The following is a 27,609-nucleotide window of genomic DNA, read 5'->3' as shown; positions in this document are numbered from 1 at the left end:
GATCACAGTTAACACTTAACAAGCACTTACTATATATCCAAACTGCATCTCATTTAAGCCTCACAACAGCCTATGATGTATGTGGTCTATTATTATTTCCACGTTACAGAGTAAAAAACTGATGACCAGAAATCTGTTCCACAGCACAAAATTCTAAAGTTGACTTGGATTTTGTTTGCCTAGGCGTGCTTTTTCATAAAGAGACTAGACTAAGTAAGAATGCCTCTTGAGCAGCCCTTAGGAACTGGGCGCGCTCTCAGTAACCTGAGATTGCCGGGCTAGGCGTCCATAGTAACGGTGCGACAGAACCCTCGAGCGTGAACCAGAAAGAGAAATCAGGCGGACCAACCCTGTCATACTTACACATACCTAGCAAATCCCGAACTCAGAACATCATAGAACGCTGACCGGTCCCCTGTAGTGAAGAAAATACCTAAATTAAAAAGGTAAAAAAATGACACAGGTGACCACCATCGAAATTACCCCACTTCCGGCCCCACCGGGGCGGTCACGTGACAGGGCGGGGAGCGGCGCGGAAAAAGCCAACGATCCCCGCCTTCTATTGGGTGGGCTCGGGCGGGACTTATTTAACAGCCCCCACGCCCATCCCGGAAGTGGGGGCGGAGCTAACAACGCGTCGGAGCCTAGTGAACGGAAGTGGCTGTTGGAGGCTTTAAGGTAGCTTTAAATTCCTGCTGTCTTGGGAGCTCGCCCTTTTCAGCTGGAGTCGGAATTCGCGTGACAAATGGCTGTGGACGTGAAGTCGCGAGCAAAGCGTTATGAAAAGTTGGACTTCCTCGGGGAGGGCCAGGTGAGGCTATCGGGGACTCGGGGGTGCCGAGCGGAGCCCGCGGCGCAGCCTCACGCCTTCCCGGGTTTCCTCGTGGAAGCCAGAGGACTGGCCTGGCTGCTCGTCCTCTTTGGCCGAGCTGCCCAGAGGCAGCTGTTGCCCCTCCGCACCCTGGAGATGAGCCCTGAGCGGCCTTCTCCTTTCTGAATGATAGAAAGGAACGGGACGTGGACAGCCCGACGACCTGTACGTTTCAAGCCGCCGAAAGTCCGCTCCACGAACCCTGGGTTCTTTGCTTCCCAAAAGCTAAAGTAAAAAAGGCGGACACGAAAACAAACTTACGTTATTTCTGTTTTTTCTCTAGTTTGCCACGGTTTACAAGGCCAGAGACAAGAACACCAACCAAATAGTCGCCATTAAGAAAGTGAGTTACAGGGTTTTTTTTTTTTTTTTTTTTTTGAGTCTCTTTTAAAAAGTAGATCTGTGTGCGCTGGTGGATGGCCGTTTTACTAATCTTGACCGTGTGCTGCTAATGAATTACGTATGTCGCGTTTTCATAGGGAGAAGAATTTAGTAGTGTCTTGTGTTCCAAAATGGAGCTCGAATTGAACTATTTTTTTCTGTTAATTGAAAGGAAAAGGAAGCAGTATGTTGTTTGCTTTATTCAACTCAGCCTCTGGCAAAGGGGATGAGGACTGCCCATCTGCGGGGTCCTCAACTCTTTAATGTCATGATCTTCCCTATTTCTGCCTCACCTGCATCCGCTCTGTGTATCTATCATATCTGTACTTTCAGTGTACAGATTGATCATGAAAGGCTTTCACCAACATGAACAACATTGATGTGTGTGCATTTTTTAAAATGATTTAAGTAGCTTTTTCACTTACATTCATTCAAAACACTTAGGCGGTATTTAGCTAACTTTATGTGCCAGGCACTTTCACCTACATTTTTTCGTTTAACCCTCAAAGCAGCCTTGCGGAAATAGGTAAAGTAAATCTCTCTATTTCACACTTCAGGTACTTGAGGCTGAGAAAGTACCGTATTTCCCCGAAAATAAGACCTAGCTGGACCAATGCGTCTTTTGGAGCAAAAATTAATGTAAGACCCAGTATTATATTATACCCAGTCTTATAGTAAAATAAGACCGGGTCTTATATTAATTTTTGCTCCAAAAGACTCATTAGAGCTGATGGTCCGGCTAGGTCTTATTTTCAGGAAAACACTGTAGGTGACTTTCAAGATGATACAGATGGATAGTAATTGCTAAAGCTAGGATTTAAGTCCTGCTGCCAGGTTGATTGCCCTTTCCCGTACTACAAAAATCAATAACCCCGGGCTGGCCGGGTGGCTCAGGCGGTTGAAGCTCTGTGCTCCTAACTCCGAAGGCTGCCGGTTCGATTCCCACATGGGCCAGTGGGCTCTCAACCACAAGGTTGCCAGTTCAACTCCTGGACTCCCACAGGGGATGGTGGGCTCTGCCCCCTGCAACTAACAACAGCAACTGGGCCTGGTGCTGCACTTCGCCCTCCACAGCTAGATTGAAAGGACAACAACTTGACTTGGAGAAAGTCCTGAAAGTACAGTGTTCCCCAATAAAGTCCTGTTCATCTTCCCCAATACAATCTTTTAAAAAAAAATCGATAACCCTCAAGGAAAGGCTGTTTTTTCTCACATCTCAAGGCCTATTGAAGTAGGTGACTTCCACCTTTGTATTGCTACTTTGTTCCTGTTGCTACTTTGAATCTGTTTCTTCTTCAAAATCTCTTAACTCCTTTGAAGCATATCTACCTCATTCATTTAACACCTAGTTCCGTCTCTTCCTTGACACAATTATTCCTGCCATTGTTATCTGCTTTACTTTTTCTGACTTATCTCGTTTTCCATTTTATGTTCTGTAACCCAGCACTATAGCTACTCCTTTGTAAAACCCTTAATTCTCCCAACCCTTTTTATTTCTTTTTTTTTTTTTAATCTCCTAACCCTTTCTCAAGTTATCTTTTCAGGTTCTACTCCCGGTTGGCTGTATTCTAGCCAACTGACCTTTTTGTTTCTTGAACACATTAAATTCATTCCAATTCCAGTATCGTTGCATTTGCTCTGCCTTCTGGCTAATACATTTTTCCTCTAAAACTTGGCATGGCTGATTCCTTATTTAGATTTCACTCAAATAGCTCCTCCACCTAGAAGCTTTTGCTGGTCACTCTAGCTAAAAGAGGCATGCCTCCATCCTTCCCTAGGGTTCTTTGCCATATGTCTCTATCTTCATAGAATTTATCAAAATCTGAAATCCTCTTACCTATAAATTTATTGTTTACTTCCACTCGAATTATCTTTAGGACTATGGCTAGTACATTTGTAGACACTCATTAGAAATGTATTGACTTCACTGAAGGATATAATCTCTTCAAACTGTTGGCATATTGAGTTCTACAGTTGTCTGAAAGTCCTAGTGGGTTTTGTTTGCTTGCTTGCTTGCTTTAAATATAAGTTAGGATAGAATCCATCCTGTTTCTCTGGAATAGACTTTTATTCCTTGAAGGTGACTCATAGTGAAACCCAAGATTCCTGATTGAATGTATGGTTTTAATTTAATATGTAGCCCCAGCACTCTATTCGGTTTCTTCATAGCATGTCCTGTAAGCCGTAGCCCTTTCCCTTACTAGTCATTAACCCCCTGAGGCAGCCAGAAATAGTGGGCATACCTTGACCAAGAATCACAAGATACGGGTTTCTGTTGAGCTAAAGATAATATCGACTTAAGTTATGTTTCAGATCTTGAGAGCCCTAAAGGTTTGAAACAACCCCCTGGCTACTTTTCTGTGAAACTAGACAGAGATGCCAGAGCATATATATAATGAGGAAGCAGAGAGACATCAGAGCTGTCCTCAAGACTTGAAGAAATGATTTATTACCTTACCTCACCTCCTACCAGTCAGCTTTCAACATGACTCTGAACCCCTAACCCACAATACATCTTTGTGGTTTGAAAAGGCAATTAGTAGGGCAAGGCTTTTTAACATGCCTGACTCCTACCCCTAGTTTTCACTCCTCAGAGCAATCACTTTCAACTCTTACAACTGTTTCCTCTAGTATTTACTTCCTTTTCTTTAAATAATATGGTTATATCATTTCTTGAGTGGTTTTGAACAAGTAATTCAAAAACTTAAGGGACAAGGAGTGGTAGGTACTTGATCCTTGCATTGCGTTTGCCTTTCTGATTCATGATGCCCACTCTTCCTGCCTACTAACTACATGAGTTGTTACATGTTTTTGCTGTAGCTAAGTTTTTGAAGTGTGTGTATGCATATTTTTATACATATGCATTAAATCTAAATAACACATTTTTAATGTGTTGGTTTTATTTTCCTCTACCAGATCAAACTTGGACATAGATCAGAAGCTAAAGATGGTAAGTATTTTGTATTATTTGACAGAACAGGAAAGGTTTTTATTCCCACTGAGGAAATGAGCAAAGTATTAATTGGTGTTAACAATGGTCCTGGATAGAGTTATTGCAGGGTCCCAGAAGAGTAAAGATAGACTCAGGATAGAGACAGGATATTTGTGATTTCTACCATTTGGGTATAGAGAAGAACATTCAGATCACCTTAGTAAATGGAGGGCAGCAAGGTTATTAGTGGCTTGTCTTGCTGTCTTCATTATTGTTTCAGATATTATAAGCCATTGTTTATTTTTTTTCTGAGCTTCTAATTACTTTGAAAATTCAGGATACACCTTGATGGAAGTACACAAAGCTCACTCACTGTGAAATAGATATATGAAGGAAAAAATTTCTTTATCCCTCTTCCAGAGCCTTGTTTGCTAGAGTGCTAAGTCCTGTTTAGACATCAAGAAATGCGTCCTATAAAAAGGACCCATCGTCTGTGTAACAACTAGTACCAGATGTTATTTTTTTATTTATTTATTTATTTTTTTTTTTTGAGAGCCCACTGGCCCATGTGGGAATCGAACCGGCAGCCTTTCGGAATTAGGAGCACGGAGCTCTAACTGCCTGCCCCACCAGGCCGGCCCACCAGTTGTTATTTTTAATTTTAAGTTCTATCCTTTGCATTGAGAAAGATACTATCTTATCATTCGTCTGCTGTTAGCATAAAGAATCTACTGTGAGTATTCATAGGGCAAGAGAAGGGAATCTGTTGACTTCGTGTCTATATGCTGTACACTTATACATATTATTCACGCAGTCTTTAGATCTGACATGCTACAGGTAAAGTGAATACTTTTTTCAGCAATTAGCATAGTCTGTGTAAGCTATTTTAAAAATAGAGCAATATGAAAGAAAAACAGATGTCATTAAATTTGTCAAAATAGCCCTGACTTTTCTATAGAATAGAAAATTCATTGCTTTTTCCTGAGAGACTAACCTTTCCCAAAAAATGTTTGTGAGAGATTTGAGAATTGTTTTTCACTTTTTGCTTTGTCTTTTTATGTAGGTATAAACAGAACAGCCTTAAGAGAGATAAAATTATTACAGGAGCTAAGTCATCCAAATATAATTGGTGTGAGTATGATGTAAGTTGTTTCTGGGATTTGGGACCCTGCTTTTTTTGAATGTGGTATGTTGACTGAAGGCTCAACAAAATGAATTGTTCTAGGCAAGCCTTGTAAAAAAGATTAAAAGTTAATCAGGCTGAAATGTATTTTCTGCCCAAATTGTTCCTGTAGACAGTGTCTTTAAAACTATGTAACTGATAGGGCCGGCCCAGTGGCTCAAGCGGTTAGAGCTCCATGCTCCTAACTCTGAAGGCTGCCTGTTCGATTCTCACATGGGCCAGTGGGCTCTCTACCACAAGGTTGCCAGTTCAATTCCTTGTGTCCTGCAAGGGATGGAGGGCAGCGCCCCTTGCAATTAAGATTGAACACGGCACCTTGAGCTGAGCTGCCTCCCAGACGGCTCAGGCTCACTCGGTTGGAGCTCGGGCTCTCAACCACAAGGTTGCCATTTCGATTCCTCGAGTCCTGTAAGGGATGGTTGGCTCCACCCCTGCAACTAGCAATGGCAACTGGACCTGAAGCTGGGCTGCACCCTCCACAATTAAGACTGAAAGGACAACAACTTGAAGCTGAACGGCACCCTCCACAACTAAGATTGAAAGGACAACAACTTGACTTGGAAAAAAGTCCTGGAAGTACACACTGTTCCCCAATAAAGTCCTGTTCCCCTTCCCCAATAAAATCTTTAAAAAAAAACAAAACTATATAACTGATAAAATAAACGTTGGCATACAGGCTAACTTTGTCAGAAGTCACTTTGAAGCCTAGAGAGCTCTAGCATGTGTAAGACCTTGGTCTAGTTCCCTCACAGTTCTGTGCCATAGTCCCTACCATAGAGGGTTGTTGGGAGACTAGCTAATTAAATACAAGTAAAGTACCTGGAATAGTGCCTGGCTTAGAGAATGCACTCATTCAATGAATGATAGCTGCTACTGTGATTTATAGAATTTTCTTAAGTCGGAATTATTCTGAATTGGTGTCTAGGGTAAGGTTTTCATAAGTCATTTCTTAATTATAACTCCCAGAATTTGGGGGGAGAGGTAAATGATTTTTAAAAAATAATCAAGTTTAGTATTTTTGTGCCTCAAAGTACTAATTCCTACACAAAAAAAATACTTAAACTTTACAGGGAATTATCAACTCCAAATGCTTGTTTAAATTTTTAAAAATTACTTTGTTGGACTAGTACTGTCAAATATTTAACAGAGAATCACGTTTTTGTTTATTTATTTATTTGTCTATTTATTTATTTATTTTCAATTTTGCTTTTCAGCTCCTTGATGCTTTTGGACATAAATCTAACATTAGCCTTGTCTTTGATTTTATGGAAACTGATCTAGAGGTAAGATTAAGATTCCTAGAGGAATTTCTCTTCTTTGTTCATCAAAAGAGAACCTACATATTTATTTTCTACTTATGAAGATACTAGTGGTCAAAAAAATGCTTAATTTTGTTAAAAACTGGATATATGCTTAAATCCAGGATCTTCTGAATCATTTAGCCATGTTCCCAGTGTTAAATACAAAGATTTAGATTTCATTAGCATTTATCTACCAACTTATCCTGTACTTCTAAAGAAATGACTGTTAGGCTTTTGAAAATTTAGTTTCTTTCCATATCACAGAATCTCAACTTTTTGAAAGCCAAGTTACTTTTTGAGAAAAATAAGATCTTATGCTTTTCATTAAATTAATTGAATCTCAAAAACTGACAGTGGAACACCTGGAATTCTCATACGCTGCTGGTGAGAATGGTACAGCCATTTTGGAAAATAGTTTGGCAGTTTTCTTACACAGTAAAATACACATTTAAGGTATGATCTAGCAATACTACTGCTGGGTATTTATCAAAGAGAAATAATAACATATCTACACAGTTGGTACACAGATCAGTTGGTACACAGATGTTTAGCTTTATTCATAATCGCCCAAAGTGGAAGCACTGCAAATATCTTTCATCCAGTGAAAATATAAACAAACTGTGGTATATTCACACAACAGAATACTATTCAGGAATAAAAAGAAATGAACTAATATATGCAATAGTATAGATGAATCTCAAATACATTATACTAAATAAAAGAAGCCAGGTTCAAAAGGATGTATGATTCCATTTATATGATATTCTGGAAAAGGCAAAACTAAAAGGACAGAAATCGGATCCATGGTTGTTGGGATTGGAAGTACAACAAAGGATTGAGTACAGAGGGGCCTGAGGGAATTTGGGGGGGTTATGAAACTAAATCTTGATTATGCTGGTGGTTACACAAGTGGATGTTTGTTAAAATTCATGGAACTGTACAAAGGGTACATTTGATCTGATTTTTAAAAAGAAAATGGGAATTTTTAGCTTATATGACTGATAAATCTAGGAATAAACTGGCTCTTGCACTTGAACTCGCTCTATTTTCTTCTCTGCTTTCATTCATGGGCCTAATTTCTCAATATAGTGGCCAAGGTACTTCCAGGCTTATATCCTTCGGGTTTAATAATCGCTGAGGAAAGAAAGTTCTTTGTTCTTTTTGATTTTATCACAAGTACTTGGTCTGGTTGATTGGCTGGGCTTGGATCATATCCATCCCTGAACCAATCTGGACAGCAGGCTACCGTGGTGATTGACTATGCTTGGGTCAGTCACGTGCTTCCCTCTGGAGTGGTCAGGCTAGTTTTCACCATGTGGATTGAGCTAGGAATAGGGCATTTCCCAAAGGAATGTTGAATGCTGTTATCAGAAGGGGCATCCTGGGGCAAGTGAGAAAACAGCAGTAATAGACAAAGCACTGCTTTCTTTCCAAAGCAAAGCTACTTTCCCTATTCACATGACTGGAAATTCTGACATGCTTCCTGAGGAGTTAGGCAACCTCTCTTAAGATTTTCCTGTATGAATAAATTCATTTTATGTGTGTAAATTGTTTTATATGGTGGCATTTATTTAGAATAATAAAGTTAGTGGTATATTGTATACCTGCTTTACAGGTTATAATAAAGGATAATAGTCTTGTGCTGACACCGTCACACATCAAAGCCTACATGTTGATGACTCTTCAAGGGTTAGAATATTTACATCAACATTGGATTCTACATAGGGTAAGCTTTTTAACCAAGTGTGATTGCTTCTTTATGTTGTCAAGTTTAATGTAGTTTATTACATAAATGGTCTGAATATGTAAATTGTTAAAGAAAGATACAGCTGGACTATTTTATCCCTTTTCCCTTTGTGTGTTCCCTTCAGTTGTTCCACGAGGTGGTATTCTAAGGATTCTAAATTACTATGTGAAATTTAGAAATGGAAGAGACCCAGTCCTTAATATTTTTCATAGATGTAGAGCTAAATTGCTAAGTGACTTGACCAAGGTTATATATATTTTCAAGATCAGTAGCTGATAACTAACAGCATTAGAACCTGAATCTTTTGGCTTTAAGTTTATTGTTCTTTGTGCTATACAATTGTTATAGGGGGGAAAAAGACGGTGAGGGTCTTGATTAAATTATACAATGCTAAAATACCAAAGGAATGTTGAGTGCTATTATCATCAGAAAGGGGCATCCTTCTTTTGCCTTTTAGAAAAATAATATTCCTAGTAGTCTAAAATTCTATGAAGTAATGAAGTAAAATTTCTGAAATGGTTGAGTCATTGTTCTGAACATTTGGAAGAGACTGAGAATTTAGACAGACAGATGATCTTAGGTACCCCATTTAAGTCAGTAGTTAAGAATATATAATTTATGGTTAGTAATTCTCATACCTTAAATTTGGAATCCCTTTTTGGTTATTGCTAATATCTTCTTAGCATAGATTTTAATAATATGTTACTCATCCTTTCTAAATGTGCAATGTTTTTATTTTTCAAAGTTCATATATATGTATTGTTACTAAATTAATAGCAGCAACTATTTACCGAGCTCTTACTATCAGCCAGTCATTACACCAGTCTCTTCATAGAAAAGTTAATCCTCACAGCAGCCCTGTAAAGTAGGTAAATTGAAATCTAGTGAAATTAGACAACTTGATCCAAGGTCTCACTAGACAATATGACCAATCTTGTTTTGCTTTGATAGGATTTTTACATCAATGAAAAAAATACTGATTGTTGTTTAATTTGGAGTATAACCGTGTTTTTACTAAGTTTAAAGTTAAGCCAACTAAATGTATTGTTATAGTAGTTTCTCCCACACTGCTTACTTGTTTGTTTAAAACCTCCACGATACAGGATCTGAAACCAAACAACTTGTTGCTAGATGAAAATGGAGTTCTTAAGCTGGCAGATTTTGGCCTGGCCAAATCATTTGGGAGCCCCAATCGAGCTTATACACATCAGGTTGTAACAAGGTAAGAAACCCTTAAATAACTGCAAGCTTATATTTTACAGTGTGGTAATCACAAATGAGCATCATTTGGCTTCTCTTGACAGATTTCAGGAATTGTTGGTGTTTTGTTAAAAATACAGCCCTTTTTATGTTATGCATATCTTAACACAATGAAAAAAAATACAGCCCTTCTTTCAAACAGTTGAATTAACTCAGTCCTCAGACATTTACCTAGTAACTTTTGGGACTAATTTATTCTTTTACATTTTAGTTAGGTAGGTGGGAACTTCCGTGGCTATTTTACATAATCACTTGATTTAGGGGGGGGGGGCTACGTTTATTTTATTGGTCAGTCCTGATTCCATATTTTATACCGTTCAGTGTGAATGAAAATTCTCTGAAACAAAGCAGTGCATTATTAATATTTGTATTTTTAACATCATTATTATACTTGTATTTTCTGTTTATGCTTTTTATGTATAAAAATTAAACATCACATTAAGTAGATGGGGACAGTAGATATTATAAATCTTATCAGGATGGTATTTTTTTAATTTCCAAGAGTCTTTTAAGGATCTGAGACTATCTTTTTTGTTCTATCCCTTTAAATGACTTTGTCACCTTCCAAAGAGATCTCATTGAGTATCAGTCACCTGCGCCCTGAGTAAGAAGTAAGGGATATTCATGTAATTGCTGCAAAGATTAAGCCCATCATTCACGAACTCAGGAAAACGGACCCACGTGGAAGAGCACTGTATACAGTGCTTTTCATCTACCAATTTCTCGTATTTTTTCTTCATCCCAATCAAATGCTACCAATAGGTCGAGTTAAAATAAGGACTGAGAATTAATGTGTTAGTGATGTGGATATCATTATTAACCTTGACGAGAAATTTTGGTGGAGTAGTAGGGTGAAAGCGTGATTGAAAAGAGTGAGAGGATGAAAGGAGAGGAATTGAAGACAGTAAGGACAACTCTTCAGACGAACCAGAGAATGAGGAGGGCTGTTAGGGGAGGTAGGGTCTAAAGACATTTTTGTTGTTTGTTTCTTTGGCTTTTAGTTTCATTTTTAGGCCAGAGAAATAATGGTATGTTTGTACACTGGTGGTAATAGTTTAGTAAAGAACAAAAAAGTTAATATACAAGAAAGAGGAAAGACTTGCAGAAGCAATATCCTTGAAAATAGGCAAGTGAGCGTGGTATCTAGTGTCCAAGTTGAGGGACTGGCTTTTTAAAACAGTCAAGGATAGTCATCTTTAGTTACAGATGGGAAGGCAGATTGTGTGAGTACAAATGACTGTAGGTGAGTCTGCAGAAAACTTTTTTTATGACTTGTATTTTTTTTAGTAAAGTAGGAAGCAAGGTCATCAGCTGAGAAGAAAGATGGTGCTGAGCGATTCAGGAGAAAGAAGGTGTTAATGATCTAAAAAAGTGTGAGTGAATGGACCAAGGATGTATTTAATGTGCTGTCCGCAACACAGAACTACTTGGTTTTACAGCCAATTTTTCTTAAGTTAATATATCCATAAAAGTGAATTTCATCAGTAAGATGATGTTTCACTGAAGTGTTTTCCTTAAGGAATACTTTAATAATTCCATTATAAAATGACAATATTTCTTTGTTCTTCAGGTGGTACCGGGCCCCTGAGTTACTATTTGGAGCTAGAATGTATGGTGTAGGTGTGGACATGTGGGCTGTTGGCTGTATATTAGCAGAGTTGCTTCTAAGGGTAAGTCTTGAATTGCAGTACATACCTCAATATTGTTATAGTTATTTTTTTTATAATTTGTGTAACAGTTATCTTCCCAGGGAGGAGCACCATTCTTAACAACAAAAAGCCTAATTAAAACAGACCAATTAAAAGAAAAAAATCAGGCCGGCCCGGTGGCTCAGGTGGTTGGAACACCATGCTCCTAAAGCCGAGATCGCCGGCTCGATTCCCACATGGGCCAGTGAGCTGCACCCTCTACAGCTAAGATTGTGAACAACAGCTCTGGAGCTGGGCTGCCATGCCGTGAGCTGTTGTGAACAACTGAACAACGGCTTGAACCATAATGCAAACTTTTTATTAATGCTAATGTGGGATGAAAACACCTCCTATTTAGGACAACAAAGGTTTTATTATTGATCATTTCTGTGTTCTGAAATAACTATAATAAAACCCTCATTGGGTTATACTATGGTAATATCTCTACAATAACTAAATGTGTTTGGATGAACTTTTGTACTGTATAAAGTTTAGGTTAGCCCGTCTGATTGATGAAGGGTAAGGAATATTGGGGAATCCTTCTGAAGGTGAGTTTTTTCCCCCCTACATTTCAGATTCTAGCCTCTCCTCAAGCCATGTGTATTTAAAGAAATGTGAACCTAAAACACAAAAATGTAGTTATTTATTTCCTTGAACACAGAAAATACCTTCTTAAACATCTTTTTTAATTTAGTGTAAGTTCTACGCATCATTTTGATAAGCTCATCCCTCTGGGTGCTTATGGAAGAAACCCTCACATTTAGACTTGAATAGTAATCCCTGTGTTAGTATTGGGTCCTGTGAATCAGCTGGCATGGCAATTCTGCTCCTCAAGAGCACAGAGTTTACCACAAGTACACATTTGAGAATCTGTACTAGTATGTGGATGTTACATGAGTATTGTACGGTTGTCGTAACTAAATATGTATAACCCACTAACCCATATCTTACATGTAACAGATGAAAGTCAGTTAAGATCATTAGCTGTTAAGACTGAGGTTGTAGAAGAGCTACCATATGAGTGTTTACATGCTATGCATATTCTTAAATTTAGTTATTCAAATTACTAACTGGAAATTAGAAATAGTTATTCATCTCTAGGGAAAAAGCAATAGTCTATCTTGGGTTACATACTAGACCCAGTACCTGCTCATACATATCAGTGGATTTCGTGGTCGTTATTGCATTGATACTTAATACAATGAAGACATTTTCATATACAGCAATAATTATGTCTCAAGGATTTTTAAGACGGCAGGACAAAAATCTCTCCCGCTCAGAAATTGCCTCTTAAAAAAAAAAACAGTACGAATGCAAGTTTTGAAACTAGGAAATGCCTATGACATTCTGTCAGAAGATACGAAGCCAGAAATAAAGAAGGCTGAAAGTGTACAGAAAAGAATGCCAACTAGAGGCAAATTTGGTTTGGCATAATTTCTTACCAGCTTGCTAATTTTTAACTTGTAATTATTTATCCTCTTTTAAAGTTTTCCAGTATACCTCTTCAAAGAAAGCATTTGCTAATAAATTGTTTAAGATTGATATAGATGTGTTCTCTTACCTCCCATCTTTTGACCTGCCCTTTTGCTAAAATAGTTTTCCTCCATCTTAGACTTTTCCTCTGGCTAATTCTTCTTTATCCTTCAGCTTTCACTGCTTCCTCTAAGAGGCCTTCTCTGACCTGTGTGGAGTGGGTTTGGTGCTATTTCTGTGTGAGCTAGGATCCCGTACTCCCACTGAATGCATCATTGTGTAAAAGCCCCTTTCCTTGTATCACCACACCCCAGGGGGAGAGTGGGGATTGTCTTGTTCCCTTGTTTGAATGCCTAGGGCTTAGCACAGTGCCTACTACATGGTAAGTATTTATTATAGATTTAGGGAGTGAATAAAATGGGCAGTGTGGTGCCGTTTACTGGGTTAGCAATGGCAGGATCTAATGCCACATCCAGTATACCTCAGATTACATTTTAATCTTTATTACAGTTTAGTTTTTCTTCTTAAATTTATAGGTTTATTTGCATAACAACTATCACAAACCACCTTGGAATATCTGCCTCTCACTTTCTTTCAGGTTCCTTTTCTGCCAGGAGATTCAGACCTTGATCAGCTAACGAGAATATTTGAAACTTTGGGCACACCAACTGAGGAACAGTGGCCTGTATGCCTTTATACATTTTCTTTGAAATTTAGTTAGGATTCTATATAGTGTTGTCATGTGAATTTACTTAAAGAAATGTATGCATTGTCTTAATTTACTAGTAATGAAAACTCATTACAAAACTTATACAAAGTAAAAGTTAAAACTGATATACCATCCAGCTTCCTATGTATATATAGCTCTTCCTTCATCCCAGTAATTCTCAACCCTCGTAATAGGGTTAATTACTATTAATTTGGTATAAAGCCTTGCTATGAGAATATACACACAAACACATACATACATAGAGTTGCATTTTCTGTCTCATTCTTTAACAAAAATGGGATCCACCATATAATTTTTTTGGCAACCAAAATACTCTTTTTACTCAATATTTATTACTGACCTTTTCTTTTTTAACAGCTGCATATTTCATTTTCATGTTAGTTTATCAACATCGTCTTGATGGATGGGTTTAGGTTATTTATAGAATTTTCATTAACACAATTAAGATAGTACAGTATTATTTTTTCACCCATTGTCTACAAAAAAGAAATAGTCTGGTAAAATTTACAATTTAAGTTGCTAAATTTTATATATATGTTTAGTAAAATATTCTCACTTGTTTATGCATAAATTAAAATTTAGACCTTTTTATTTTCCTTTCTGTCTCCTGGGGCATAAATAAGTACTAGAAAAGAGAAATTTTAATCAGATTTTTTACCTTCTGGTTAAAACTGCAGAGAAATTATCTGAAGCTGAAATTCAGTATAAGGAGTTTCTTATGTGCTATTACTTCCTCAACTTTCTAACTGAAAGTTTGGTATATGTTGTAACTGTAAAACATGCCCTAATAGCTATCATTTGTTGATATCATTTATTGATAGCTGTCACCCTTTTTGAGTTTATTTTGCATGAGATGTAAGACTTAGTCAGGACTCTTTTTGTTGCTCGTGTGTGTCCAATTACTCCAGTACCAATTGTTGGAAAGACTGTCTTCCAGTGAATACCTTGCACCTTTGTCAAAAATCAGTTGGGCATATTTGTGTAGATCAGTTTCTGGGTTCTCTCTCATGTACCATTGATCTATATCTATCCGTCTGCCAATACCATAGTTTAATCAGGCAGACTAATTCCTCTCACTTTTGTTCTTTTTCAGAGTTGTTTTAGCTATTTTAGTTCCTTTGCCTTCTGTATAAATTTTAGAATAATCTGTGTAATAATTTTGCCAGAATTTTGATAAGAATTGCATTAAACCTGTATATAAATTAGAGGAGAAACGACATCTTTACAGTGGCGAATCTTCCAACTCTCACCATTTATTTAGAACTTTGATTTATTTCATCAGTGTTATGTAGCTTTCAGCATGAGTCCTACACATGCTCTGTTAGATTTTCATCTAAGTATTTCATTGTTTTTGAGTGATTCTAAATGGCATTTTTAAAATTTCAGTGTCTACATGTTCATTGCTAACATGTAGAACTACAATTGATTTTTGTATGTTAATTTTATGTCTTGCAATCTTGCTTTACTTACTAATTCTAGCAGTTTTTAAATGGGTTTCTTGGGATTTTCTACATAGACCATTATATCTATATGACAGTTTTATTTCTTCATTTGAGATCTATATACCTTTCAACCCTTTACTTAAGTTTGAATTATAAAAATGTTTTTACAGGACATGTGTAGTCTTCCAGATTTCGTGACATTTAAGAGTTTTCCTGGAATCCCGTTACAACACATCTTCATTGCAGCAGGAGATGACTTGCTAGCTCTCATCCAAGGCTTATTCTTATTTAATCCGTGTACTCGAATTACAGCCTCACAGGTATTTTAACATATCTTTCTTATATTAGAAGATACGAGGATAATCTTAACTGTAGCATTGATAAAATAAAAATAGAATTTCATAAGATTTTCTAATATTCTTTAAATACTGGAAAGATGTTTTTGTTTTGTTTTAAGGAATAACAATTTTTTTCTCCAAGCTATAAGCACTATTTAGACCGGTGTTAAATTAAATCATGCAAACACAGCTACAGGAGACGTTACTCATACTTAGGAATATATATATGCATATCAATTTCATAATTAATTGGCTTTCAAGTAGTCAATTTAGGTAAGAAAACATAACAAGGTTTGTATATGTTAAGACACTGGTATATTTCAATTAAACAGTTATGTGTTAATTTAAATCTTGTGCTAAGCCTAATGCCAAAAGTGTTTTGTTTTGTTTCCCATAAAATACAATGACTGACTGGTCATTGTCAGTCAGTGATAATGGAGAGAAAATGGTATAGTCCGATACAATTGTGTATTTACAAGAGATTGAAAGATATTCTAAATAGAACAAACACTGAAACTGACAGTTGTTTAAGGGAAATAACAATCAAACTCAAAAATTTGGGAGATCCAGAGTATCTGCTTTTATAAAGAAGGGAGAAATGTTATCGAACACAAAAATATAAGCCCTGTAGATTTGGAGGTGGGAAAAAAAAACATTTTTTTTGTTTTAAAAACAGGCACACACACGATAAAGGGTAGAGTCACAAACACCTAAAATTGTGACAAAGATATGTAAAAATGCAACACAGTGCAGTGATCTGGCTTCAGAAAGAAAGACTGATTAAAATAAAAAGGCAAGTTTTCGGACCTAACAAAATATGTTAATGCACAATATATCAGGGATACAAAGTGGATTTTTTTTCACTTAAGTTTATTATAGACTATTAGATCACTGTTTAATGCATTTAATTCTATAAGCCTCGTTTTAGTCCATGCTGTATTAATACATACCTGCTAGACATTTTACCATTAGAATTACTCTTCTAATTTCAGACAAGTAACTCGTTACCATTTCACCCATACAAACCATGTTTCCCCGAAAATAAGACCTAGCCGGACAATCAGCTCTAATGCATCTATTGGAGCAAAAATTAATATGAGACCTTACCTTATTTTACTATAAGACCCGGTCTTATATAACATAATGTAGTATAGTATAGTATAGTGTGATGTAATGTAGTGTAATATATATAATACTGGGTCTTATATTAATTTTTGTTCCAAAAGATGCATTAGAGCTGATTGTCCAGCTAGGTCTTATTTTCGGGAAACACGGTATATACATATTATCTCCATCATAAGAAACTTGGGACCAGGTCAGATTATCCAGAAAGTTGTTTCATTAATAGAACTCAAAACTTACAGAAAGATAGTAGTTGTGATAACTGATTTGGGTTGTATTTTGATAGAATGAATTAAAAATGGGTTTTGGTTCTCAAAGTTGGAATGAGACTCAGATCTCTATGTAGTTCGGAATTAGCTTACTTAGTGAACTGCTATGATTGGGAAGTAATACTTGACAAATGACACTCTTTTGAAGTAAGGAATCTCTAAATCATTACTTCAAATAATATTAGGGGGGAAATGCTTGAATATGGACTTCTTTTTGTTCCTAAAAGGATTATCCAAAAGGAAATATCTTAAATTATTGTGGCTATTAAACAGCACTGTGCTGCAAGTCAAGTATGAATTTGATGAAATTGTCATTTAGAATAAAACTGGCATTTTTATTGGAATTTTTGGACTGAAGTAAACTCAGAATGTTACAGATCATTGAACTGATAGTGGATAGAAATAACCTTGGGCCATTCCTTTCAAGTAAAGTTTCTATCAATTTGCAGTAGATTATTGGATTTTAATCTCTTGTTTACAACCTGTTGTATCTTTTAAAAAGCTTTATTTTTAATGATTTATATTTACATGATTTGGAATTAGAATACATATAGATATTGTGACAAATAAACTTGGAAATTCTTTTTCAGCAATTTTCTCATTTTTTGAACTGTAGAGCCCATAATATATAGAGAGCTGAATTATACAATATTTTACTAAGGACATTTCATATTATAGATTAATTGTGGAAAAATTAGGAGATAGTGTCTTTCTTACATTCGGTTGGAATTATCAGTCAATCTTAAGATGCTAGATACTTATTTGTAGTAATTTGCATGTCCAAATACTTTAAATTAATTTTGTTTTGGGAGCAGGGGTATTCACATAATATATTTAATGTTCCAAATAATTTCGGAGGTTAGATTTTCTTAAACACAGTTCAGATATTCACTTAGCTTACTTTCTTTGGTATCTTTTCTTTTAAAGGCTTTGAAAACTAAATATTTCAGTAATCGGCCAGGGCCAACACCTGGATGTCAGCTGCCAAGACCAAACTGTCCAGTGGAAACTTTAAAGGAGCAAACAAATCCATCTTTGGCGACAAAACGGAAGAGAACAGAGGCCTTGGAACAAGGTAAAACTCTGATTTTTATAGAAAGTCAAGTGAATTCAGAAAACTCCAAATGGCTCATAAGTGGCTAGTGACTGAAGGACAGCTAAAAAATGTAGATTGTGAGCTACTTACTTGTTATAAATTTAAATTATATAAAGTAGATAGAATGTGATATTTTAATTTTAGCTTTATTTGCTCCCGTTGAGAATACTTACATCCTGGTCTTTAAAAGGACGAGGGCACTTTTGAGTATACCTCAGAGTTACTACAACTGTCAGTGTGTACCTTATTCTTTTCATAAATTCCTATTGGAATTTCCTATGCTTCATAAATTCCTATGCTTAATGTTTAACGAGTGCTATTGGAAAATCAAAATAAGTAAAGTAAATGTAATTGGAATGACTGGTTAAAATTGCCATAGATTAAATATGAACAACCTAATTTTTTTTTTTTCTCACCCAGGAGGATTGCCCAAGAAGCTAATTTTTTAGTAATAGATACCACTGGACAGTATTTTACTACTGAAGGAAATAGTCAAAAAGGCAAATATTGAAAAAATAGTAAAAACATTAAGTAAATGCTGTAGAAGGAATTTGTAAATATTCTACACATGTAAAATATATAAAACTGAGTTATTTTTATTAAATGTATTTTAAAACAAACTTAATTCTGACTTTTCTGATTAAAGTGCAAAAGTAAAATAAGTTCGATTCTCTGAAATGTAGAATTAAGACTGCATTAAGGAAATCTTAATAAAAATAATTATCAGTTATTTTCATGATCTGACCCATATATATAGCATCACAAATTTGTAGTAGCAGGGGTAGTATTTAAAAACAGAAAAATAGTAGTAGTAATGTAGCAAATGTGTACTACCCAGACTTAACAAATATTAATATACTAAATAGAAAAAAAAACTTACAGATAAAATTGGGGTCTCTTTGTCATTCCATCCTGTTTCTTCCTTTTCACCCTCTTTAAAGGGGAATGACTCAGGAAATGAGTGTGTCTTCCATTGGTTTTATACTATTTTATAAGAGTGCATATAGTAATACACAGCATTGTTTTGGGTCTCAACATTTTATGAGTGATAGATTGTACGTCTCATACTGCAATATTTTTTACTCAAAACTTTTAAATTCCTTCCATGTTAATATATATTAATCTAGTTTGTTTGTTTTAACTGCCATATAATACCGTGTGTGTGTGTGTGTGTGTGTGTGTGTGTGTGTGTGTGTGGAGAGAGAATGTATATAACACTACTTACCCATGCTCTATTTATGAACTGTGTTCTTTTTTTCCTTTGCTGTACAAAATTTACCATAAATGTAGCAGCTTAACACAAATTTATTAGCTCACAGTTCTATAGGTCAGTTATCTGGCATTGCTCAACTATATTTTTTGCATGGGCCGAAATCAAGCGGTCAGTCATACTGGGCTCTTATCTGGGGTGATAGGGAAGAATCTGCTTTCAAGCTCATGCCGTTTTAATGCACGTGCCTCCTGTCCTTCTAGCTGTCAGCCAGGAGTCTGTCTCTCAAGGCAGTCCACGTGCCTTGTCACGTGGCACTCCATCTTCAGCCAACCACAGTACCTAAAATCTGTCTGGCTTCCTCATCTGCTACCAAGATAGAAATCTCTGCTTTTTAAAAAACAATGGGGGCTCATCTGATTGGGTTGTTTATATATTAAGGTTAATTCACTTGGACTTTACATACATTTTAAAAATCTCTGGATGGCAGGCAGTACCTAGACCATCCCTAGATGAGAATCTTGAGGGCCATCTTCAGAATTCTGCCACATGGACATTTAGGTTATTTTCATTCTTTCACAGTTATTAATAAAGGAATATTTATATGCATGTGCATTTTTAATTAGTGTTGATATTGCCATATTTCTCAAGTAGTTGTATTAATTTATAGTCCAGTAGCTGTTCAATAGTTCTTAAAAACGAAGAAGCCCCTTACCCTACAGCATATACAGAAATTAACTCAAAGTGGATCAAAGACCTAAAACTATCAAAACTTTTAAAGGAAAACCTTCATGACGTTAGATTTGACAAGGACTTCCTGGATATGACCCCAAAAGCACAGGCAACAAAAGCAAAAAACAGATAAATGGGACGTCATAATTAAAAACTTGTATGCATCAAAGGAGATAATCAACACTGTAAAGGCGACCTTTGGAATGGGAAAGAATATTTGCAAATGATATATCAGATAAAGGGTTAATATCCAGAATATATAAAGAACTCTCATAGCTCAGCGATTTAAAAAAAATCCAATTTAAAAAATGGGCAAAGGATTGAATAGACATTTTACCAAAGGTGATATGGAAATGGTAAATACATAAAAAAGATGCTGAATATTAGTAATCACTAGGGAAATGTAAGGCAAAACCACGGTGAGCTACCACCTCATACCTATTAGGAGGGCTACTACAAAAAAACAAGTGTTGGCAAGGATGTGGAGAAATTGGGACCCTTGTATACTGTTGCTGAGAATGTAAAATGGTACAGCCCATATGGAAACCTATGTTTCCTCACATAATTAAAAATATAATTATCATATTCAGCAATTTCACTTGAGTATATACTCAAAAAAATTGAATACAGGGTCTCAAATATATACATCAACACTATGAAAGTATGTTTCACATCATCTCTAGCACTCACATAATCTTTGTAATCTTTTGTGACTATCTCATAATTTGTTTCATTGATTTCTGTGGCTGAATATATCTTCATGTCTGCTAACCACATGTAATCTGTCTTTTATGAACTATTGATACAGATTCTCTGTCCATCTGTCAGAGTATCACAAATTTTATCAGTTTATATGAGTTTGTTTTATATATATGCATACACACACACATTAAAAATAACCTTTCCAGTTTTTTTAATTTGATTTTTTACACTTCCTGTTTGGTATTGTTAAATAATCCCTTAATTTTATATGAAATTATTATATATACTAGATCTGTGTATGGTCTTTATCTTATTCCATTGCCCTGCTGGTATGACACTACTTTAAATAATGTAGCTTATGTTATTATCAGGACAGTACATTTTAATATCTGGTAACAGCAGTTTCTCATCATTTCTCCTTTTTACAAAATGTATTTGCTAAGTTTTCAGCTTTTATTAATTATTATTTACTAATGCCAGCTAAATGCTCTCCTTTTAACACAACTATAAATGGTTTATATTATTACCTTATGACCCTATTATGTATTTAAGTAGTAGTATTCAGTGTAGCCATATATCTTTTTCATTTCACTAGAGATCATACTTAGATGTTTTATTATAATTGCTCACAAAGTAATACATTTCCTTTGACATAATTGTAATGCTATTAATATAGCAATATTCCCAAAAGGTATTAAAGATCATTACTTATGTAATAGTTATAGAAAGAGAAAATAAAATGGCCTAAAATTCAGTATCAAAACCAAGAAGTTAATTTAGAATGGTCTGAGTACCAGCATTCTGTGTAGATTTGGCTATAAAATGTCACCACTCTGACAATAAAAGAAGCTATGAAGGTAACTAGCTATGACTTTGAATATACTTCTGCCAGAGTCCCACCATAGTAACTTTTTATTGAAGTTAACTTAAGGAAATTATTTTTAAACTGTTACGTGGAAAATGAAAAATCCTGAGAAAAACAAATAAAACAAGATAAATAGATGTATTTCAAAAATTAACATTTCAGTCACTCCTAGGCATTGTTATTTCTTAAAGCCTAATTTACATTATATTGTCACTTGAGCTAATAAGAAATCACTATTTGTTTTTAAGATGTTGGTAAATACTGAAAATTCCATAAAATACAGTAATATAATTTACAAATAGAATACATCAACAGAGAATACTAATACATTTCTTGTAGAAAGCACTTGTAGCACTTGTAGAAAGTATTTAAGCTGCCTCCTAAAATTTAGAAATACCCAGAAAACACAACTTCTGAAGATGTAGCAACATTTATACAATCCTTTTTCAAAGTCTCTTGATATAAACAGCTCTCAGTTCAAATTTCAACCGGTTTGTCTTCAAAACATGATATTTGATGGCAAAGAAAAGGACCTTTTCAGAGTTCTTGTGTAGTTTTGATCTGTATGAAGGTGCTGGATTGAACAAATGCAGCCCACAGAATTAAAAATTTCAATGCTTGAATGTACAGGATCACGCAAAGCAGAGAATTCTGAAGTTTTCTGCCAGGTATTTTTTAATGGAAAATTGTCTTTCGTAGGATTTTCTTCTCTATTTTTTTTTGAGTCTTTGCCTTCCAATGCCCTAGCAAGCATGTAACTAACTTTTCTCTGATGAGCCAAAGCTTCTTCTTTATCATTCAGCTGCATGCACAAAAATTTAAAATGTACCAGTTAGTCAATAGATCACAGAATACAGAGCTATAGTCGGGAATATTTTATCAGAATGTTCAATATTCAATCTGTCAAGTCAGTCAATATGAATAAATTAATTAGGTGTCCACTGATACCCAAGCATGATTCTACATGTTATTGAGCATTTTTTTAAAAGGAAGAACAGAAAACATTCCTTCTGTTGAAAATTTTGTTGTCATCTGAAGAGAAGGGAAAAAATGTTGTGTGTGTATATGTATATAAAATCAACATGTACTAATTATCTCTGTAAAAGAATGTTGAAGTTATATATGGTTTATATATTTATATGCAAACAAATAACTTAACACTCTTCTATAGATAAGTATGTTCATATAATATGAGTCTCTTTAGTCATCTATGAAATGGGGATAACAGGACATTTCAGGCTTGTAATGATTCAAGGACATAATGTTTGAGGAAGTGCCTTGAGTACATAAAAAATTCCTGAATAGAAGGTCTTGTCAGATGACAGAGATACCTGGAGTTCATTACAGAGAACCCCCTCTTTTCAGAAGTGGAGCTTTAAACTTGGACAGGAAGAACATGCTGAGAGTTTAAAGAGATGAAGATTATGACTCTGCAAGAGGGGAAAGGGCATAAAAGGCAAATGTAGAGTGGAGCTGAGTACTAGGAAGCAAAAAGATGAGTGTAACCACAACCTCTAACAAAGCAAAGATACCCACCAGATCTATTAGCATCTTAAAGACTTCCTGAGGATTATCCTGATCTTCAGTCCTCTTAGAACTGTTTTCTGAAGGAAGCATATCCAATAGTTTCCGCCCTAAGGTCTTCTTAGTCTTCTGTGATAGTGATCCTAAAATTGAACGTTGAAAATCCAACTGAGGCATAAAAAGATACTCACTGATGTAGTACTTCCAGGAAGAGGAAAGTATGCACCAAGGCTAATGCTTTCCTAAATCAGTCGGTTGTCCTCAGGAGACCTCCAGCACAAATGAGGTAGGCAGTACAGTGCAGCTGGAAAAGCACAGCCTTAGAGCTGGGATGGTGAACACTGGAGAGGGCCACAGTGTGAGAAGCAGCAACGCCCTGCCACTGGGGCACACCACTCCTCAGCTCCCAACCATGGCTTCCCCGTAGGAGAGAATGCAGCCCCTGCTAGCAGATCTCAGTCTTCCAGAGGAGCCAGAGGTCCAGATCTGTATGTGCTATCTCCCAATTTTAAATGTCAGCCACTTACCCACAATATTTGAAAATACTGCAGGCCACAGGTGGCCTCCGAACCATGCAAACTGCTTTAGAGCCAGAAAGACCTGGACTTGAATCCTTACTTTGCCACTTACTAACTGCATGACCTTGGAAAAGTTCTCTGAGCTTCATTTCCTCACCTCTAGAATGATAATAGTAGTACCTATGGCTATACCTAGCCTATATTTATTTGCTCAATGGCTCATGTCAGAAAAACTTTTAGAAGTTAATTTCAGGACAATGTGGAATGCCTTTTTAAGGATGAAAGTTGAGAAACATTTTCCTTTTTTTGCCCTAACTTCCACCTGATGAATACTCTAAATAAATAGCTTTTATAATCTGCTTTTACCTACTTTCATGGTTCTTGTTTACTACTTTTGTTTTTATTATCCCTTGCAAGCTATTTACCATTTCAGCAAAGGGATGAATAAAGTTTAGTTCATGAAGCTTAAATTGACAACATTTGATCCGTCTGCTTTTACTAATACGTACTGTTTGAAAAGAAAATTTTCAAACGAAATAGGTATCTCCTATTAAAAGTTTCACTTTTAATAATACAAGATTCTTGGGGCTGGCCCAGTGGCTCAGGCAGTTGCAGCTCCGTGCTCCTAACTCTGAAGGCTGCCGGTTCGATTCCCACATGGGCCAGTGGGCTCTCAACCACAAGGTTGCCAGTTTGACTCCCTCAAGGGATGTTGGGCAGCGCCCCCTGCAACTAGCAACAGCAACTGGAGCTGAGCTGTGCCCTGCACAACTAAGATTGAAAGGACAACAACTTGACTTGGATAAAAGTCCTGGAAGTACACACTGTTCCCCAATAAAGTCCTATTCCCCTTCCCCAATAAAATTAAAAATATATACAATAAAAATAAAAAATAAAAGAATTATGACTAATTAATATCAATGTTTAAAAAATAATAATATAAGATTCTTATTAGCCCTGAAGTTTGTCTCAGAATGAGAGAATTTTGGAATGGTAGAATTAGAATTATGGATTTTGACATATTAGAAAATATTTAGAAATATAGTCATCTCAGAATTTCAGTACTAAAACATTTAAACTTCTTATAAACTGCACTCATCTTTCTTGACTGATAAATGGTTTCAAATTGGAATTTTAAATGGAAGTAATATGAATTCTACTGAATATTGACAAATGAAATACTGACCTTTTAGAGAAACTAAAATTTCTAAAAAAATAACAGCTACTTTGTTTATATTGGGTGATCTACTTCAATTGTAATCTTATCCTCATGCCATTTTTATATATTTCGTTTACAATAATAATACTCAAAAATAGCCATGGATTTTTGATAGGCTAGTGAGCCAAACCTAAACATTAATTTCTGTTTTATTTTTTATAAGAATATTTTATTTGTCCAATTTAAGATAACTTCCTCTACCCCACAAGTCTCTTCCAGAATCACACGTCAGTAAAGTTTAATTAGATAGATACATTTAATGAGTTTCTTTTTTTTTTTTTTTTTTAGCATCTTTTTTTAATTTATTGGGGTGACATTTGTTAGTAAAATTACATAGATTTCAGGTGTACAATTCTGTATTACATCATCTATAAATCATTTAATGAGTTTCACTGTCATTTTCAATATTACTTCCTTCTTGGTAGTTTCTCTTTAACCATCCTAACACTCTTATTTTTTCCACTAAATATAGTCTTGTTTAAATGAAATAGAAGAGTACTAAAGAAGTGATTCTCCTGTTACTTTATGGTTTTGTTGATCCCATAGCTCATCTGTATATGTATCATCAAATGATCTTTTTCCCATAGTTACTATATTTTTAAATAAATCACAAATATGTAAAATTTCAATTATTTTCTCCATTGTATTAAATGTGCTTAATCACCTTTGATTATAACCAATAACAACTGAAATTACACCTGATTATTGCCAATATAATTCATATTTACCATCCTCTTTAAGGTGCTTCCAATTTTTCCACTTTGTTTCTTTTTTACACGGTTTATCCATTTGTGTCAATCTTAGTGCATGGTCATTTTTCCTCATTAATTGTTGCTCAAATGCAATTCTGAATGCATCTGCCATTATGTAAGCTTCTTCTTTACTCTTCTGCAAAAGTTCCAACTGGTTTTGAAAGAAAGTTTGAGAGATTTCAGAGCAAAACCAGAATAATTCTTGCGTGGATGCTGAGTCATATTAGCAAATGTAATCTCCCTGCCTAGCATCGGTCTGTCTGTCTTTGGTCTATTTCATCTGCTTAAACTAATTAGTACTTGCTGCTCTCTTTTACAGTAGCTGCCCACTCTGAACTAGATTACCAGAAATTTCCCTTGTGGTGCCTGTCAATTCCGTTAATCCAACTCTTGGACCTCATTATCCTAGACAGGCCCTGTGTGTGTTCTGCCCAACAAGGAAGAAGGGAGGATGCCAAGGCCTGCATCTCACTACTGCCTAGGGCCATTCCAAACAACACCACTGAAAACAATACTGAATGCCATCTTTCAGATACCTCCCATAGTTTATCCTGACTGTGATCTTATGCTTTTCCTAATGAACTGTTAGTGTCTGGCTGTTAACTGGTTTATGTACTCTGAAGACTTTAAATTCCACACCTTCAGTAAAGGTAGCAGATTAAAATTACGGTCCATGTATTGTATTTGTTATTAAAGCCTAATTATAATGGCAGCTATCATTTGATTAAATGCTGGGCATGTGCATGGCACTGTGCTAAACATACGTCTATTTCCTCCATTTCTTACAACCGTCCAAACTAGTTATTACCCTCTGTTTAACATATGTGTCCAGAGCCACACAGCTAGAAAATGATGGATACAAGATTCAAACCTAGGTCTGGTTAGTACAAAGGCACTGTACCTTTCTGCTTTTCTGGTAAACTTCATGTTGATCTCCCCATTGATCAATGTTGTGGATCCTAGTAATTTTTAAGCACAAGTGCACCTTTTCCTCTAATATATAGTAATTTTAGGACCATGTGTAGACAGAAAAATAGAATTTAGGAAATATTAACTACAATCTTAGGCAAACAACTTTATGTAACTACAGTATCGTGCCAAGTACTATTGGTATTCTGGTACTACGTAAATAAAATCTAGTTTATAAGTTAATGCTATTATATCATTGCAGATACTTCCATTTATTCCACTATTAATAGAGAAAGAAAACCAAAGCTTTCACCATTGTGATAATACGATACCTCTTGTTTGAACTGAAGAAGCATTTTCCGAGCAGATGCTGCCATTTTGGCACAGGAACAGGGGCTCCCTTTGGGACTATGACAGAGGCACGCTCCAAGGACTGCAAGCTGTAAATCCAAAAACATACCCTGTTACTAAGTGTCACACTGCTTAGCTGGACACAAACACGGGGGCACACCCACACATACCCATGCACATTTCTATTCAAGCATCTAATTCAAAGAAACTGGAAAGGAAAACAAAAATAGAAGAAAGCTGAGATCAGGATTTCAGGATCCAAGTGGAGGTCAACTACATACAAATGAGGAAAGAATGTTGTTACTCAGAACTTAATGGAATTCTATTTTCCTTCTTTTCACTCTCCATCTTCACCTTTAACCTGGCAGCAGTTCCCTATAGTTCTGAGTCCTTGGCAGGAACTTGGCCTAACAAAGTAAATATTAACATCCACAGTGTGGAATTCCTGTGACTGGACTTGGCCCTGCTTGTCCTGCTTTTATTACTGCCAGCTACTCAGGGAGGGTTGCATATTCAGAAATGATGAATGAATTTTAATGTCAATGAGAAAAACACTCCTAAAAAAATAGTCTGTGATCAGGTAATGTGAGACCCTACTAACAGCTTCTTCTAAAACTGTAGAAATAAGAAAGAAAAGGCAGGAAGTGACTAGCACACCCCTTAATGTCCAGGAATCTCTTGCTTGAAGGGGTATGGTAACCAGCAAGACTGAAGAACTGACCTCAGCAAACCGATGGGCCTCTCTCTCTCTTTCTCAAATTGCTAAGTATGGTGCTACCCTAGAAGACGAAGCAAACGGTGATGACAGAAAAGGAAAGTATAAAATGTCCCTCCAGCTAAGCTTTCATACCTACTTACCTACCTCAAGACCTGAAACCTCTGTAAAACCACCTTTATCATGGCACATGTTTTCCTGAACCATCTTCTGCTGTTTGATATCAAGCATAGCGAGCAGCTCTAAATACTTTTGATTTAAACCTAGGAAGGGCCATGA

General features: G+C 35.9%; 2 protein-coding genes across 9 annotated transcripts in view; one reads left to right on the top strand and one right to left on the bottom strand.

The window, feature by feature from the left end:
- Positions 1–616: 616 nt before the first annotated feature.
- Positions 617–18,693, top strand: CDK7 (cyclin dependent kinase 7). Of its 3 annotated transcripts, XM_081054579.1 has the most exons (12): positions 617–811; positions 1,155–1,214; positions 4,169–4,202; positions 5,248–5,315; positions 6,582–6,650; positions 8,284–8,394; positions 9,519–9,637; positions 11,246–11,345; positions 13,435–13,521; positions 15,179–15,328; positions 17,665–17,812; positions 18,254–18,693. In XM_081054579.1, exons 1-12 carry the CDS (start codon positions 746–748, stop codon positions 18,280–18,282), a joined length of 1,041 nt encoding a protein of 346 aa, XP_080910705.1. In that variant the 5' UTR covers positions 617–745; the 3' UTR covers positions 18,283–18,693. The 3 variants fall into 3 exon arrangements, with proteins under 3 accessions (XP_080910705.1, XP_080910704.1, XP_080910706.1); XM_081054578.1 differs by lacking the exon at positions 18,254–18,693 and having other exon boundaries at positions 17,665–18,025; XM_081054580.1 differs by lacking the exons at positions 4,169–4,202; positions 18,254–18,693 and having other exon boundaries at positions 648–811; positions 17,665–18,025.
- The window catches only part of CCDC125 (coiled-coil domain containing 125), a 32,348-nt gene continuing 18,101 nt past the window's right edge, over positions 13,363–27,609 (bottom strand). The window contains exons 8-13 of one of the 6 annotated variants that reach the window (XM_081054572.1): positions 27,478–27,593; positions 26,597–26,704; positions 25,332–25,506; positions 22,879–23,009; positions 19,447–22,144; positions 18,114–19,256 (exon numbers count right to left, since the gene is read on the bottom strand). In XM_081054572.1, coding sequence (XP_080910698.1) covers positions 21,842–22,144; positions 22,879–23,009; positions 25,332–25,506; positions 26,597–26,704; positions 27,478–27,593 — 833 coding nt within the window. In that variant the 3' untranslated portion in view covers positions 18,114–19,256; positions 19,447–21,841. Of the gene's footprint in view, positions 15,972–18,113; positions 19,257–19,446; positions 22,145–22,637; positions 23,010–25,267; positions 25,507–26,596; positions 26,705–27,477; positions 27,594–27,609 lie in introns of those variants that run through there. The other 5 variants (XM_081054573.1, XM_081054575.1, XM_081054574.1 and 2 more) reach the window with 5 other exon arrangements.

The sequence above is a fragment of the Rhinolophus hipposideros genome, assembly GCF_964194185.1.
Source record: "Rhinolophus hipposideros genome assembly, chromosome: 7".
In the NCBI taxonomy this organism is placed as follows: Eukaryota; Metazoa; Chordata; class Mammalia; order Chiroptera; family Rhinolophidae; genus Rhinolophus; species Rhinolophus hipposideros.
Note: the sequence above shows the minus strand (reverse complement) of the source record. Positions and strands in the feature narration are given on the sequence as shown.

Excerpts from the sequence above, each read along its gene's own strand:
- CDK7 (XM_081054578.1), top strand. The coding sequence starts at position 746 with ATGGCTGTGGACGTGAAGTCGCGAGCAAAGCGTTATGAAAAGTTGGAC. Across the intron at positions 812-1,154 it reads ACTTCCTCGGGGAGGGCCAG|TTTGCCACGGTTTACAAGGC; the intron begins GTGAGGCTATCG and ends TTTTTTCTCTAG. Across the intron at positions 5,316-6,581 it reads GTCATCCAAATATAATTGGT|CTCCTTGATGCTTTTGGACA; the intron begins GTGAGTATGATG and ends TTTGCTTTTCAG.